The following is a 17,892-nucleotide window of genomic DNA, read 5'->3' as shown; positions in this document are numbered from 1 at the left end:
GAATCGATTCCTGAAGCAGGGAACTGATCCTCGCAAAGCAGTTTTTGCCCATTAAAACATTGTTTTGCGATCACAAAAGCGATCACAAAAACTTCATCATGAAGCGAATTCATCGTCAAGTGGGGTAAACATTAAGCGGGGCACCACTGTACACAGTTACCTAGGAGCAATCCCCACTGAATACTTAATTCTGAACGAACATGTGTAGGATTATACTGTTACTGTTAGCAGTGTCGGTTTTCCATTTAAAAGTGAAATGGGATAAAAGTTTTTAAAAATTAATAAATTTATTTAAACATTTAAAGTTTTTAAAAAACTAAATACTGCAATCTAAATCTTTAGTCAGGGGACTCTGAAGACATTGAATGGATAGTTTCCCTCAGGCATGATGGAGAAATAATTACTTCTTCCTCCATCAGTGAGACCACTCCTTATCAAGTGAGTGAGAGACTCAGACTGAGCAGGAGAGATGCTTCAACTCCAAATCCCTCCCTGCTCTAAAAAGCCCTCCCCTGGTGGCTATCCTGTTTAGGAGAGCTCTTACCTCTGGTCTAATACTCTTGTTATAAACTGAATGGCTACTTCATTGAGAATTGGTACAAAATACTGTATGTCTGTGCCCACAGGATGAACAATGGCATAAATTATTGCCTAAAATGATTTGGCTACAGTGACACATGCCCCAAACCAGTGTTTCCTGACCTTTTTCAAGTAGCAACCCCCTTTTATGATAGCCAAGTCACCTGCAACCTCCCTACTACATTTGCAAAAAAGGCATTTTAATGGGGTAAAGAAAGCACATTAAAAATAGATTGTGCAGAGTATAATTCTAATCTAATATAGTAATCTTAATGTGATAATATAGTAAGAGAGAGGTGTAAATCTGCCTCTACCAGATAAAACTTGAGAAGGAAAAAAGGTCAATGTACTTCGAGCTTAATTTACTTTTTGCGGAGGATTCATGTCTCCCCTACCCCCCAAAAAATCCCCTCAGTGAAGAGGGGCCCCTGCCCATGCTCAAATAAATATCTCACCATATGATCATTCCTAACCCCTAAGATCTTCAAAGTGGACAAAATATAGGACAAAATGTGTCCTATTGCAGGCACATTTGATGGGGGAAAGAGGGGGGGGTCTTCTCTGTGGCTGCTCCCAGGTTAGCTCCCTCTCTTTTATCTTTCTCTTGACACTTGAAGACCCACCTCTTCTGGCAGGCTTTTAATAACCATGACTGAGTCCCTGGACACTAGTTTTTAGATAAGTACATTTGATTTTAAAATTTTAAAAGTTTTATATCACTTATTGTGTTTTTAATTAATAGTTTAATTTGTTTTTAATGTGTAAACTATCTCTGGAGGTAAAAATGTCGAAACTGAGGCCGTCCTATTTTGGACTCATCATGGGAAGGCAGGATTCTCTGGGAAAAAAAGAATAATGCTGGGAAAGGTGGAAGATTCCAAGAAAAGTGGAAGACTAAATATGAGATGGACTGACTGCTTAAAGGAAGCCACAGGCTTGAGTTTACAAGAGATACGCAGAGCCATTGAGGAGAAGACCTTGGAGATGGCTCATTCATAGAAACACCATTACTTGGAGGTTACTCGATAAAACATGACAAAAACAACAATGTGTAATTAATTGTGTTTTTAATTTTACTTGTTTAATATTGTGAGCTGCCTTGGATCCCTGCATTGAGAGAAATGCAGCCTACAAATGTTACCAAATAAATAAATAAACAAATGGAACTTCCTTACCACAATGCACAGGAGCTGCTCGTCGTTTAGTCGTGTCCGACTCTTCGTGACCCCATGGACCAGAGCACGCCAGGCCCTCCTGTCTTCCACTGCCTCCCAGAGTTGGGTCAAATTCATGTTGGTAGCTTCAATGATACTGTCCAACCATCTCGTCCTCTGCCATCCCCTTCTCCTCTTGCCTTCACACTTTCCTGACATCAGGGTCTTTTCCAAGGAGTCTTCTCTTCTCATGAGATGGCCAAAGTACTGGAGCCTCAGCTTCAGGATCTGTCCTTCCAGTGAGCACTCAGGGTTGATTTCCTTCAAAATGGATAGGTTTGTTCTCCTTGCAGTCCAGGGGACTCTCAAGAGCCTCCTCCAGCACCACAGTTCAAAGGCATCAATTCTTCGGCGGTCTGCTTTCTTTATGGTCCAGCTCTCACTTCCATACATCACGACAGGGAAAACCATAGCTTTGACTATTCAGACTTTTGTTGGCAAGGTGATGTCTCTGCTTTTTAAGATGCTGTCAAGGTTTGTCATCGCTTTCCTCCCAAGAAGCAGGCGTCTTTTAATTTCGTGGCTGCTGTCTCCATCTGCAGTGATCATGGAGCCCAAGAAAGTAAAATCTGTCTCTGCCTCCATATCTTCCCCTTCTATTTCCCAGGAGGTGATGGGACCAGTGGCCATGATCTTAGCTTTTTTGATGTTGAGTTTCAGGCCGTTTTTTGCACTCTCCTCTTTCACCCTCATTACAAGGTTCTTTAATTCCTCCTTACTTTCTGCCATCAGAGTGGTATCATCTGCATATCTGAGATTGTTGATATTTCTTCCGGCAATCTTAATTCCGGTTTGGGATTCCTCCAGTCCAGCCTTCCGCATGATGTATTCTGCTTATAAGTTAAATAAGCCGGGGGACAATATACAGGCTTGTCGTACTCATTTCCCAATTTGGACCAGTCAGTTGTTCCATATCCAGTTCTAACTGTTGCTTCCCGTCCCACATATAGGTTTCTCAGTAGATAGACAAGGTGGTCAGGCACTCCCATTTCTTTAAGGAGCTGCTACACAGGAACTGCTACACAAGGTTAAAGGCCAAGTAAAATGTGAATTACTGAATATAATGTACTCAACCTTTATTCACTGCTGTAGAATATAGTCATTCATCAGAATGTTTTGGAAGATTCACACTGTTTTGGCAGACTAATCCTTGAAACTTTAGAAATTCATGTTATATAAAATAATATTACCCCCTAGTGTGGTAAAAAGAAGTGGTTATAATGAGCCAAAATAGCTTGGATTTAATTGGGAACAGGGTTTTATTAAAATAGGTGATGTGAGAGAAAAAGAATGTTAGAACAGAACACGTCAATAATAGGCTAAAAAACAGTTGCTCCATGTAGGCTGACTTGAGAACATACAAAAAAATGGAAAAAATACACCTAATTTATGTTCAAGTGACTGTAATTGGCCCTCTTTTCTTCTCCTTACAAAAGACATTCAAGTATCTGAGTGAAGAAAGTTCTACCAGCTTCATTAAAATGATTTGTTCTGACACAAAGCTCTGCTTTCTTTACCAATGTGTAGATTCTGCCACAGCTGTGGTGTCAGGTCTTGTAGCTGATGCTGATGCCGCTACAGTAATTTGCAATGGAAAAGAGGGAAAGAAATCCTTTAAAAGATAATGCATGATTATTGAAAATGCATAGAATGGACATGGTACCAACACTGCAAGTCAAGTGCAATTTAAACACAAATGGCCTGGATCCAGGTTTGGCTGTGCTTATCTGATGGAAATACAGTTTTCCTTTTATCATCTATAATGTATGAGCTCTGCATACGGTTACCACAGACAGACAAACTGCAACCCTCCGAATGTTACTGAATGGCAGTACCCAGGAGTCCTCATGTTTAGTACACCCCTGCAGTATAAAGAATGGATTGTTTATTTTAAACAGGTTGAGTCTCCTTAGAAGTAACAGTGTCCAGATTAGAGAGAGAGAGGACTAGGCAGGTGAGATTTCACACATACCAATACATAAGGTGAGGGAGATGGGTGTTAACTTAGATGCTCTCAAACCACATCCTCCCCCTCATTCATACACTTTTCAATGTAGCTGAGGCACAGAGAGTGGGAAACTCACCTTGTTGTGACACAGAAACCATTTTGCCAGGTTTCAAAGCTGGGCAACCCCCCAGATTGAAACCTTTCAGGGACTCGTTCAGAATAGCTACTATCTTGCCTGCGTTGAAAGAAAACGAGATATAGTGCTTGGTATCTGCTCCCTGTTGGTGGTACCCCCTGTTCTCATCTCTGGATGATATATCTCAGCAGTTTTATGTAAAAATGAAACAGAAAGAGAGGGGGATTAAAAAAAAATCTGGGACATCACATAGCAAACCTGTTAAGGATGGAGCATTACATTCAGGAACTAGCCATCCAAGCAGACGCAGAACCATTGCATTGCAGTATCTTCCAAGTCTCAGCTCAGTTAGCCAGGCAGAAGGATACTATAGTTTATGTTATTAAAAGCCACTGAGAGGCCCTAGAGAATCAACAAGATAACCTCTCCCTCTCCTGCCCTTCTATCAACAAAGGTCATTGGACAGGATTGAAATGGATCCAGAAAACACAGTTTCATCCACCAGTAGCTGAAGCTGTCAGGTGAACTTTCTACAGTATTTATGTTTTGTTTCCCCATAAAAATATCACTAAATAATATTTTCCTGTATTCTTTTTTTACATCTGGAATGCAGTGTATATATAATATATTATATACAATAATATATATTTCCATTGCAGGACTATCCCTTTACACTGCGTTCCAGATGTAAAAAATAATGTTGGAAAATATTATGTAGTGATCTTTTTATGGGGAAACAAAACATAGAAAGTATTTATATATCTGGAATATTATTTTAAAATGAATTTCATTGAAAACTATTTTTTTTTCTGCTTCATACTACTACCATGATGTCCCTGCAAAAGAGTTGGCAAACCATGAAGAAGGTTAAATTACTTAATAATTACTATCTATCAATAAAGTTAAGTACAGTATAGGCATTCAATTTCCTACGTATGAGGATCTGGAATACAGGTATGCCCAGTAAAGAAAAAGATAGAATAAATATTGATATTTGTTCTAGTTGCTCACAAAAGTTCTGGATCTAAGCCATAGAACCTATCACCACAAGAGCTATTCAGCCAACCATTTTATTTAACATGTTGATTTTCTGTTATTTTTTGTGCTCCTAATTATTTGTTTATATAACAGCCAAGTAATGGAACTGTTTATGAATTATGCATACCTTTCTGGAATGGTGCTTGGTTAGTATTTATATTATTATAACATCAGAAATTAGAAAAACTCACCTAGAAAAACCCGGGACTTCAGGTTATTTTCTGCATGCTTTATCTGTGGAACTTGAATACACAGAAATTGGCTTGAGTCACCCTTGGCAAGTTTCCTTCTTTAATGTTGCAAAACCCAAGGATATATGGGTCACAGGGCTTTATATGATGTTAGCCTAATGCCAAAGGGTGTGAAATTGGTCTGGAGCTAAGCCATTTATCATCCGCCGAGAGAGAAACGGGATGTCATGTGGAGTGAAAGAAATATTCTCTGACTAGTTTGTTTAATTCCGTCCTTCTCCCAGTTTCAATATAATTAATTCTCTTAGCCTCAAAATATACTCTATATGACATGGTTGGAAGACTGCAGTTTTAAAATAACGGGAGAAGTTCATCTCTAGCATTGGAATTCACTATTAGATGCAAGTATTATTAAACCAATTTTACTGGGAGATGACATGTTTTAGGTATATCGGTATAAGTGAAAAATCATTGATTTACTTACAAAAATTATCCATTCACTACAGTTAAGTGAAAGTGTCATCTATCTCAGATATGCTGATAAAAATAATCACATGCCACCAAGTTAATTACGAGTTATGGTGACCTTTTCCAGGGTTTTCTAGGTAGAAAATACACAGAAGTGGCTAAATATTCCCTTCTTATAGTGGCAGCTCTTGGCTGTGCAGACTGCCTAAGGCCATATAGGCTCTTCCCCAGACACGCTGGGGAATCATACTTCCAATTTCTGGCTTTGCAGCCAGATGCCTAAATCACTGATCTATGCAGTATATCCTGCTATTGGATTATGTTGATAGCAGATTTAATATATCTTGAAGTAGAAATTCAACATGCAAAATACACTTTCAGAGTCCCCCCAAAGTGTTATTCCTGACAGACCGAATGTTTTTTACACTTGTTTTGCAAATTATTTCTACAAATTTTCACTCTACAAACTTGACAGTATGGTCCGATGTCACGCTACTATAGTAGTAGTGTTCGTTAGTTTTGAGCTTCATCGATCTTTGTACAACTTTCCCTCACTGTACTCAGATGAAGACACAGGCACATTAAGAGGCTGTGCATGAAGTTAGAGATGTAGTACTCATGTTCTGCTCTGGAGACAAAGAAGAAGACAGAGTCAGGTTGTCTCTCAGCTCTATCATGCTATATTTAGGAGTTGTGAATTTGCTGTTACTGAATCTATCATGTTTTTCAGTGGCCTTGGCTGTAAAAGGATAAGCTAGAAATATAAAATGAAAGAATTATTTGCAAGAATGTGGGTGTGCAATTTTTAGAAGTAGCAAATCTGCACAGCAGCCATAGCTGTAGCTATAGCTGTAGGCATACCAGCTGCGAACTCACAACCCTTAGTCCCCATAATAGAGATGAGGGGAAATCTGAATCTCAAGCTTCTTCAGCACAATATGCCTCTGGTAATTCCATCTTGCCAATAATACACACATTCACTGATGACTTCAGCAGGCTCCATCTTTTGCCAGCTGACAGCTTCTGTTAACTGCAATGCAGTGGTTGTATATTTATGGAAAAGATATGATACTTGGTCAATTATATGATTAGTTGCCATTGTTAGACATTTCCCATTCATTTTCACATGTTTAATGACAACAATATTCCATTCTTTTTTCTTTTTTTTTTACTGACTAGATGGAATTCACCCAAAGTACTCAATAACATCAGATAGGAATGTTGACACACATTGCAGCCCTACATGCGCTTACCTGGACAGGTATAGGATTGTACTAATATTGTAACTGTACTAGAGATTAGAGCACCTCAACCCACAAACTTTGTTGCTATACGCAATTCATTCTTCAAGCCCAACATATTTCTCTTATGGGATAAAGACTGACTCTGTGTATCTGCATTTCAGATACAGTGGTGCCTCGCATTACGATGTTAATTCGTTCCAGCGAAATCGCTGTAGAACGAAAACATCGTAAAGCGATTTTAAAAAGCCCATAGAAACGCATTAAAACCCGATTAATGCATTCCTATGGGCTTGAAACTCACCGTCCAGTGAAGATCCTCCATAGCGTGGCCATTTTCGCTGCCCGTGCAGTGAGGAATCCGTCCCAGAAAACAGCAGGCGACCATTTTTTTAACCCGGTGGCCATTTTGAAACCGCCGATCAGCTGTGCGAAAATGTTCATTTTGCGATAATCGGTTAGCGAAGCAGGTAACCGATCATCGCAAAGCGAAAAAAACCCATAGGAAACATCATTTTGCAATCGCTTTTGCGATCGCAAAAACTTCGTTATGCGATTTCTTCGTTAAACTAAGCGCTCGTCTTGCGAGGCACCACTGTACGTGTGAGTGTGCTGGGAAAATGATGGAAATGTTACACTCTTTCAGAAAACTATTTAATTCACCTAATGAAGGGAAAGAAATGTCTGAAGGAAAAGTCTCCTCAGGTGTGCCATTGTTAAGGCCATCTGTTTTGATCTGCTGCTATGCCAGCTGTCTGCGGTATATATTGTTACTTAGATTGCAACATTACTTGCCCTTTATTGAATGGACTGAAATAACAATTACTTGCCGCTGCAGGAGAAAATGGGACTTTCTAAATCAATAATGTTCTTTATATAGAAAGAGAATGTGTCACTTAATTTTAAGCTGACTTGCCTATATTTCAAGATAGGAAAGATTTTTAAAAGGCAGGTAAGGTTTCTTAAATTTTTATGGCCACCTATTTTTCATTCCTAACCTCTGATCTACTTGTTGTTGGCCAATGTAAGGAAAACTCTGTAGGAAAGGCTAAGGCACATGTCATTTTTCTTGACTAGAAAGGGAAGCACAGAAATATTTGGTAAAAGCTGCGTCTGTCAACTCTAAGTGGATGCTGATCCACAAATGTTTATATGAGAATAAATCTATTAATTTGTACAGTTCCACTGTGCTGTTTTGTTGTGACAGAGTAAGTTGACTAGAACTCTGCTCTTATATGAAGCAACAATTCTTCTTTCAAATACAATTTACGTGTTAGGAATTTTGGAGTGTGATGTCCTCCCTCACTACTTGGACAACAAATGACCTCTAGTAATGTCTGTTAACTTTGTTGTTGTTTAATCGTTAAACCATGTCTGACTCTTCATAACCCCATGGACCAGAGCACGCCAGGCCCTCCTGTCTTCCACTGCCTTTCCAGAGTTGGGTCAAATTCATGTTGGTAGCTTCGGTGACACTGTCCAACCATCTCATCTTCTGTCTTCCCCTTCTCCTCTTGCCTTCACACTTTCCCAACACCAGGGTCTTTTCCAGGGAGTCTTCTCTTCTCTTCGTTACCCCATGGACCAGAGCACGGCAGGCCCTCCTGTCTTCCACTGCCTCCCAGAGGTCTGTCAATTTCATGTTGGTTGCTTCACAGACACTGTCCAGCCATCTCATCCTCGGTCGTCCCCTTCTCCTCTTGCCGTCACACTTTCCTAACATCAAGGTCTTTTCCCAGGAGTCTTCTCTTCTCATGAGATGGCCAAAGTATTGGAGCCTCAGCTTCAGGATCTGTCCTTCCAGTGAGCACTCAGGGTTGATTTCCTTTAGAACTGATAGGTTTGTTCTCCTTGCAGTCCAGGGGATTCTCAAGAGTTTCCTCCAGCACCACAATTCAAAAGCATCAATTCTTCGGTGATCAGCCTTCTTTATGGTCCAGCTCTCACTTCCATACATCGCTACTGGGAAACCATAACTTTGACTTTGCGGGCCTTTGTTGGCAAGGTGATGACTCTGCTTTTTAAGATGCTGTCTAGGTTTGTCATCACTTTCCTCCCAAGATCAGGCATCTTTTAATTTCGTGGCTGCTGTCACCATCTGCAGTGATCATGGTACCCATGAAAGTAAAATCTGTCACTGCCTCCATATTTTCCCCTTCTATTTGCCAGGAGGTGTTGGGACCAGTTGCCATCATCTTAGTTTTTTTGATGTTGAGCTTCAGACAATTTTTTTTGCCCTCTCCTTTTTCACCCTCATTAAGAGGTTCTTTAATTCCTCCTCACTTTCTGCCATCAGAGTGCAATCATCTGGATATCTGAGGTTGTTGATATTTCTTCCAGCAATCTTAATTCTGGCTTGGGATTCATCCAGTCCAGCCTTCCGCATGATGTATTCTGCATATAAGTTAAATAAGCCAGGGGACAATATACAGCCTTGTTGTACTCCTTTCCCAATTTTGAACCAATAAGTTGTTCCATATCCAGTTCTAACTGTTGCTCCTGTCCCACATATAGATTTCTCATGAGATAGATAAGGTGGTCAGGCATTCCCATTTCTTTATGAACTTGCCATAGTTTGTTGTGGTCCACACAGTCAAAGGCTTTTGCATAGTCAATGAAGCAGAAGTAGATGTTTCTCTGGAACTCTCTGGCTTTCTCCATAATCCAGCGCATGTTAGCCATTTGGTTTCTAGTTCCTCTGCCCCTTCAAAATCCAGCTTGTACTTGTGGGAGTTCTTGGTCCACATACTGCTGAAGCCTACCTTGGAGGATTTCGAGCATAACCTTGCTAATGTGGGAAATGAGTGCAATTGTACGGTAGTTGGAGCATTTTTTGGCACTGCCCTTCTTTGGGATTGGGATGTAGACTGATCTTTTCCAATCCTCTGGCCAGTGCTGAGTTTTCTATACTCGATGGCATGTTGAGTGTAGCACTTTAACAGCGTCATCTTTTAAGATTTTAAATAGTTCAACTGGAATGCCATCACTTCCACTGGCCTTGTTAGCTGTGCTTTCTAAGGCTCACTTGACTTCACTTTCCAGGATGTCTGGCTCAAGGTCAGCAACAACACTATTTGGGTTGTCCTTGACTTCCAAATGTTTCTGATATAATTCCTCTGTGTATTCTTGCCACCTCTTCTTGATGTCTTCTGCTTCTGTGAGGTCCCTGCCATTTTGGTCCTTTATCATGTCCATCTTTGCACAAAATGTTCCTTTAATATCTCTAGTTTTCTTGAACAGATCTCTGGTTTTTCTCTTTCTATTCTTTTCCTCTATTTCTTTGCACTGTTCGTTTAAGAAGGCCTTTTTGCCTCTCCTTGCTATTCTTTGAAAGTCTGTGTTCAATTTTCTGTAACTTTCCCTATCTCCCCTGCATTTTGTTTCCCTTCTCTTCTCTGTTATTTGTAAGGCCTTGTTGGACAGCCACTTTGCTTTCTTGACTTTCCTTTTCTTTGGGATGGTTTTTGTTGCTGCCTCTTATACAATGCTACGTGCCTCCATCCATAGTTCTTCAGGCACTCTGTCCACCAAATCGAGTTCTTTAAATCTGTTTTTCACTTCCACTGTGTATTCATAAGGGATTTGGTTTAGACTATACCTGAGTAGCCCAGTGGTTTTTCCTACTTTCTTCAGTTTAAGTTTGGGTTTTGCTAAAAGAAGCTGATGATCAGAGCCACAATCAGCCCCAGGTCTTGTTTTTGCTGACTGTATAGAGCTTCTCCATCTTTGGCTGCAGAGAACATGATCAATCTGATTTTGGTATTGCCCATCTGGTGATGACCATGTGAAGAGTCGCCTCTTGTGTTGTTGGAAAAGAGTGTTTGTGATGACCAGCTTGTTCTCTTGACAAAACTCTATTAGCCTTTGCCCTGCTTCATTTTGAACTCCAAGGTCAAACTTACTCCTTTTATTTCCTGACTCCCTACTTTAGCATTCCAGTCCCCTATAATGAGAAGAACATCTTTCCTTGGCGCCAGTTCTGGAAGGTGTTCTAAGTCTTCATAGAATTGGTCAATTTCAGCCTCTTCAGCATCAGTGATTAGTGCATAAACTTGGATTACTTTGATGTTGAAAGGTCTACCTTGGATTTGTATCGAAATCATTCTATCATTTTTGAGATTGTATCCCAGTATAGCTTTTCCCACTGTTTTTTTGACTATGAGGGCTACTCCATTTCTTCTACGGGATTCTTGCCCACAATAGTAGATATGATAATCATCTGAATTGAATTCGCCCATTCCTGTCCATTTTAGTTCACTGACGCCCAGGATGTCAATGTTTATTCTTGCCATCTCCCGTTTGACCACATACAGCTTACCAAAGTTCCTAGATCTTACATTCCAGGTTCCTATGCAGTATTTTTCTTTGCAGCATTTGACTTTCCTTTCACGTCCAGGCGCATCCACAGTTGAGTGTCCTTTTGGCTTTGGCCTAAGCACTTCATTAGCTCTGGAGCTACTTGTACTTGTCCTCCCCTCTTCCTTAGTAGCATGTGGGATGCCTTCCAACCTGAGGGGCTCATCTCTTAGTGTCATATCTTTTGGATTTTTGTTTCTGTTCATGGAGTTTTCTTGGCAAAGATACTGGAGTGGTTTGCCAGTTCCTGCTCCAGGTAGATCGTGTTTCATCAGAACTCTCCACTATGACCTGTCCATCTTGGGTGTCCCTGCACAGAATAGCCCATAGCTTCTCTGAATTACTCAAGCCCCTTCGCCATGACAAGGTAGCAATCTGTGAAGGGGTCCGTTAATTAGACTCCTTTAACTCGTCTATTCCCCATTTATGCCCATGTAAGCTAATTCATAGGCCAACACCACATGTTGCAGCAGTGACTTCCATAAATGAATTATGCCCAGAAATACTTGTTTTCTTTTGAACGTGCTGATAGTTGATCTCATTTGGCAAACCTGACCTTTAATACTATAGGAGGGGGAAGGAATCTATCTGCTTTCTATCGCTCTATCCACACTATGCATATTTTATAAACCATTACCACAGTGATGGAATAGATTTTCTTTCATCCACATATTTCAGTTAACTGGTCTGATCTACACTTCCCCGACTAATATGTGTAACAAAAAGCATCAGTCCTCTAGGTTTCTCTGAATGTTTTGCTAAAATTCTTAGCTTTAAGGAAAGTTTCAGAATACATATAAAATGTGTGTTTTAAGATAAAGTACATTTAGAAATATGCTCTTTGGGAGAAAATATATTTAGAAATGTGCATTTTGTGAAGAAAAAAGTCTTTAAATATTTACTAAATGCACATTTTCATGAAGATTTTCTAAAATTGCAAACTGTGCTTAGATAATTCTTAATGCAGAAACGAGACAGAATGGGTTTACAAACGAACTCTTGCAAAACTGACACAGATCAAAAATAGACTGACCTGTTCTAGTCACATCTTGTCCTGTTCTAGTCACATTTCTGATCTCACTGACACCAGAAGAGCTTCATCCTGCTCCAAAGTCTCCATGCATCTGTAACGTATTTGTAGGGCACATATTATTCAACCATTCAAAAGGCTGATCATGGTCCACAACAGAGAGGGCACCCCACCCCCATGTGCAGTACTGAACCATAGGGCCTCTTGCATTCTGTGAATAGCACAGCTTGCATTTGATTAGCACTTAGCTTACTGTAGACATCTCTACTTGTTTGTATATCTCAGCCATTCAAGCTATGTACCAAATATAACTGGTTTTAATCTCAATCATAGCACAATGTTTGCCTATTCTACTGGTGTGAAATATTCAAAATTAGATTATTCTGTTTATAAAATTAAAGGAACATACCCAAATCTTCATTCATGCTGGAGTGAGAATTCATTTGCTATTCAGAAGGTTCCACAGATTTTATAATATAGAAAGGTGTTTTCACCTTTTTCACTTATTATATCTAAAAGGTCTCATACGTTCTATAATTCTGAGATAGTCTGCAGCTTTTTCCGCCGCCACCGTCAATCAGCAATGCAGACAAATGGTTAGTGCATGATCTTCATGGATTATTAGCTTCAGAAGGTGTAATACTATTAAAACTTTTCAAAGAGAACATTCTGGTTAGCATGTTACGTGTCTCCTTTATCATCACCATCAGCTTTGAATTCACAAATGTGTTTTGAACAAAAGTTTACTGCACAATAGAGAACATGACATAATTATGCAACAACAAGAATAAGAAGAAGATACCTTTTTAGAATATTTCAAACAGAAAAGAACTGTTGAAATATTTGAAATATTCAATTTTATATATTTTAAAATAGCATCTTGGGGACATTAGTTGTACAGTAGCTTCTATCAGGATTATGGAAAAGTGCACAAACAACAGAATTGCAGTCATTGCAAGAACACTGACTAGAACCCCATTGGTATTTCTGTAAGGTTTATGCAACTTGCTGCAGCTAAGTGGGCCATTTGCTTGGTTGTGCTATGTGACCAGGCATGAGATCAAGGCACACTCTGACACCTCATCAACTAGTCATAATTAGCCATGGAAGGTGATGAAAACCAAGGAATGCTTATCTGGGAATGTCATTTAACTTGGTAGATTTTAAATGATTTCTGAGTAAACGTGTATAGGACTGCAGTGCATATTAACAAACATGTGTTACAGATTTTTAGCTTGATTTGTCTTAAAAATACAAATAGGACCTTGAGTACAAATATTCCATGTCAAGTGATTGTAATGGTGATTTTTATCTTGTGGGGATAGATTAATAATAAATGAAAGTATGATGATTAATGCTTTCAAGTCAAACAGAAATATTTGATTTGATTAAAACTATTATCTAGAAGAAAATTGAATCTATTAGGGCTATTCACCATCTCCCTGTGGATACAACAGCTTAGGGTATATCTTGTATTGCTTGTTTCCAGTAACAAGATAATATCCTGTTTCTGTGCTTGAGCCAAAGAGAGTCACTGCTCTTGTGTTTCACTGTTTCCATGACTGGAGAATAAGCATTCCCATCTAAGCTCTGTTAATGTACATCACTTAAAATTGATCATTCACACTGTAGTCCAATCCTAACATTTTCCAAGAGGCTTGGGGGAATGTTATCCACCATCTCTAATGGAGGGAGTTGGGGTTTGCACATGCCCGGGGTCCATACTTCACCTGCTTCTCTAAAAAACCCTCCACCTTCCCATCAGTTCTTAGCATTTCAAATTTTCTACTTTTCCTGCAAGACAAATTACAATTGCTTAAAGTTTAAACATGTCATTTTAATTGATATGGGAATACTTAGATTTTTTTCAGTGTCTTGAACTTTGGTTAAGGTAAATGTGGATGTAGGGATCTGCATTTTTTGCTTAATAGATATTACACTCTGAAACCTATTGCACAGAATACTCAGAACTCCAAAGTATGCAGACAGTTTCCTCTTAAAGCCTAGTCCCTAGCATCTCAAATGAAAAAGAAAAAGATAGCATTAGATCACAGTGGATAGTAAGCATCTTTCTCTGCCTAATAACTTGGGAAAGAATCAATTAGATTGAGGCCTCTTATGTCTCAACAAAGACTAATACAGGTGGCTGAAATCTACGCATTGAGTGCTTTGTATGATAATCTTAATCTTATTTCCTGCCTCTCATCTTCTAGCCAGATGTTACCGAACATGCTCAGTGTCCAACAGGCACAAGAATAAGACACAGCATAAATTCTATTGTCAGTTGTTTCTCCCTATTGCTTCTGTTACAACATACAGTTACCTCCCATTCACAACCCACCCCAAAAGCATTATGAAAGACCATTGTTTTCTTTGATTTGGTCATAGTACTTCTCTTGAGGTGACCTAGACTTGCATTTTTTTTTTTGCAATTCATTACATTGGTGACTCATGTTTAGCAAGTAATCTACTATTTCAGAACATGCACAAAACCAGTTCAAAATGACTTTCCTCCCCCCTCAAAATATCACAGCATGATAAAAACTGAAAGATAATGGGATACACAAATACCTCCTTTTAGCATTTTGTGAATAAACCTTATGCTCATGTTCTTTCTCCTTTCCCTTCCCACGCTTCTTCCCCTCTTCTTACATGTTTAATTCAAATCTCCTTTTCTCAGCAAATCATAATTTGCATTGCTTCAAATCAGCAAACTGTAGTTTGTGTTTCCCCTTGACACTAGAAATGCAAACTACAGTCTAATCAGGTAAGCGCAAACTATAAGCGGCTGATTTTGAGGCAGTAGAGAATTACATTTTGCTACCAAAGAGGAAGTGTGTAATGGTCAAGAATGGTGTATGCGAGTGCAAGCTCCACTCATAAAGTGCAAAACCACAGTTTAACATTACATATGCACCAACTGACAATCTCAGGTTTCTTTATATATAATAGAGGGAAATACAAAACTCAAGTTCTTGTCTTCTGATTCTTTCTGCATAAAATGTATGCACACTGCCATTTTTAAAGAAACATACTGTTTCGGGGCATGTTGAAATGTAGCAAATCAATCATTAAGCCAAATTGTATAGGTATTTTACATATTTTTTTCACTTCTAAAATTTTTCTTGACAGGATGATGAAGTAGTGCTTCAGTGTGTTGCCAGCATTCACAAAGAACAGCGAAAGTTCTGCCTGGCAGCTGAGGGACTTGGGAATCGCCTGTGCTTTTTGGAACCAACTTCTGAAGCTAAAGTAAGTAACACTGCTGAAGAGGGTTTTTAGTCAGTATAATGGATCAACAAATGGTTATTAACAGTTTTAATTGTGTTTCATGTAATATGGGATATATAATAATGCAAAAGACCAAATTATTTCTTTTCTAGTTCACTGACATTTGCAAACTGTATAGATTCTAACCAAGCATTTTGGTGCCTACTGCTTTCCAGTTCAATGTTTGAAGCTCCACCTGTTAGACTTTTAGCTGGCTAGACAGCTCAGTGAGAGCTTAGTCCCATTGTCACAGTGTCACACAAACCAGCTCCTCTGTATGTTCTCCCTAATAAAACAGATTTACCTTCGGGTATAACAATTTCTCTTGTCTCCACTTCTGCTGCTACCAGAAGAAATCCTTCCTCAGTTACCAATTAGTACCACAGACTCAATTGTGTCACCTATAACGTTGTTTATTAACAGATTAACATATTTAAGAATCAAGTAAATCATAGATGGTATTGTATTTAACTTAGAAATATGCTGGTTAATTGGTATTTAGTTTCAATCACTTTGTAACAGTTTATTTATTTCTTCTAGTTTTCATTGCATTTAGTTCTCTTATACGTTTTTTTTCAAAGTGTTACTTTTTTACTTTAATAATCACTGTCTATCTCTCTCTCTCTCTAAAATCTTCTCCTAGTTCTAACTCTTCATATCAGTTCTTCCAACTACCTAACTCTTTCCCTAACTCCTGGCTAACTAAAACCCAGCTCATCACTAACTGAAACCTCAACTCTAACTGAACTTTAACTGTCCTCCATTCTCTTCTTATATTTCCTTGGTTCCGCCCTCCTGCTCAACCATTGGTTACTAACTCATTGTGATGGACAGGTGTGGTTTCTGATCTGTCCGTCATCCACAAAAACTGGATTTGAATGGAGTTTAGCAGGTTTTGAATAGATTTTTTTTAAAGGTGACTACATAATACCCAAGGAAGCTCAGGATTTTTACTCCCAGGAAGCATGCTCTTTTTTTTTTGTCAGAAAGCAAGGTATTTTACAGGCCAGGAAGAGGGTTGTTTAACTTATTTTGCTTGTAAATATCAATGTATTGCTTGTAAATATCAATTTACTTTGCTCGTAAATGTGAATGAGATCACTTCTATCGATGTAAATTTTGTCTGGGGGATTTGCTACTCCCATCACTTAGTGGTCCCCTTTCCTTCTCCATTAGGCCTCCCTGTGTATGTGTAGGACTGCAGTCCAATCTTGAGGGACGCAAATGGGACAGTCTGAGATGCAGAGTTGGTGGCAAGAGGCGGGTGAGATGTGTAGCCTAAGTGGGGAGCGAAGAGCTGTCTTTGTATTGAGGCAAAAAAAAGGATCTGAGGCACAGATCCTTATGGAGCTATATGACTTTTATGTAAGATTTTCTCCACTTTCAAATCACAGGTACCATCTCTTCCCACAGATTGGAAAGTGGATTGGGCATGATTCTGCATAAAAATCATGTGGATCCATGAGGATCCATGCTTGGATCAGTGTTTTTGCACCACTGCAAAGCCATGTTCCCATGGTTTATGTGGTGTAGTTTGTGGGTATAAATGGGACTTATGATCTCTGCCTCCTAGGGAACAGCTGGAGCATTCTCAAAGGAACAGAGGCTGTCAAGCTTACTAAAAGGACAAGGAACTTTCCCAGCAGACCCTCCCTCCTTGCCGCTCTTCCTCACCTTAGGTTAGGCATCCTTCAGTCTCGAGAGATTATGGTAATGTGCTCTGAATAGAGGACTTGGAACAGCATCTAGTGTGGCTGAGAATGCCAATTCGAGAGTAACAATCCCTTCCACACTGGAGACAAATACAATCTGTCCCCTGTTCAACTCTCTCATTTTGCTGGTTTTGGAATTGCCTCTTTGCCTCGGCCTGCTGGACAAGGGTCTCTTCAAATTGGAGAGGCCATGCTGCACTACATGTCTCCAGGCTGAATGCTCAGATGTCAGGGTTTCCCATCTGTTGAGGTCCATTCCTAAGGCCTTCAGATCCCACTTGCAGGTATCCTTCCTCACCACAACAGCAGGAAGAGTGGTCAACAAGGGCACAGGACAGTTTCAAATGATTTTAAAAGTGCATGTAGCTCCATCAACTAATATACAGCAAAGCTTAAAATTGAATTAAAAGCTTTCCCAAGAAGACACATACACTGATTCAAATAATATGCAATTACAACGTGACTTTAATGCAATTTGAAAATTCCTGATCCAGCTATCGATTTATTTTCGTAGTGTAACCTTGCTCTAAATTAGATATCTGACTGTGGACTGAGAGGTTGAGTGTTCAGTTTCCTGATGTGCATCGCAGAGCCAGCCTGTATGGCCTTGGCAATTTACACAGTCCCAGGATTTCCCCAGAAGAAGGGAATGGTAAATCACGTCTGAGTACTCTCTATCTCGAAAACTCCGAAGAGGATTGTCATAAAG

General features: G+C 39.4%; 1 protein-coding gene across 1 annotated transcript in view; it reads left to right on the top strand.

The window, feature by feature from the left end:
* RYR3 (ryanodine receptor 3) overlaps positions 1–17,892 on the top strand; it is a 420,504-nt gene that overhangs the window by 38,885 nt on the left and 363,727 nt on the right. The window contains exon 2 of the mRNA XM_078391770.1: positions 15,334–15,453. Coding sequence (XP_078247896.1) covers positions 15,334–15,453 — 120 coding nt within the window. The remainder of the gene's footprint in view (positions 1–15,333; positions 15,454–17,892) is intronic.

This window comes from Pogona vitticeps, chromosome 1 (assembly GCF_051106095.1).
Source record: "Pogona vitticeps strain Pit_001003342236 chromosome 1, PviZW2.1, whole genome shotgun sequence".
NCBI lineage: Eukaryota > Metazoa > Chordata > Lepidosauria > Squamata > Agamidae > Pogona > Pogona vitticeps.
The sequence above is the reverse complement of the archived record's forward strand: the minus strand, read 5'-3'. Positions and strand labels throughout refer to the sequence as shown.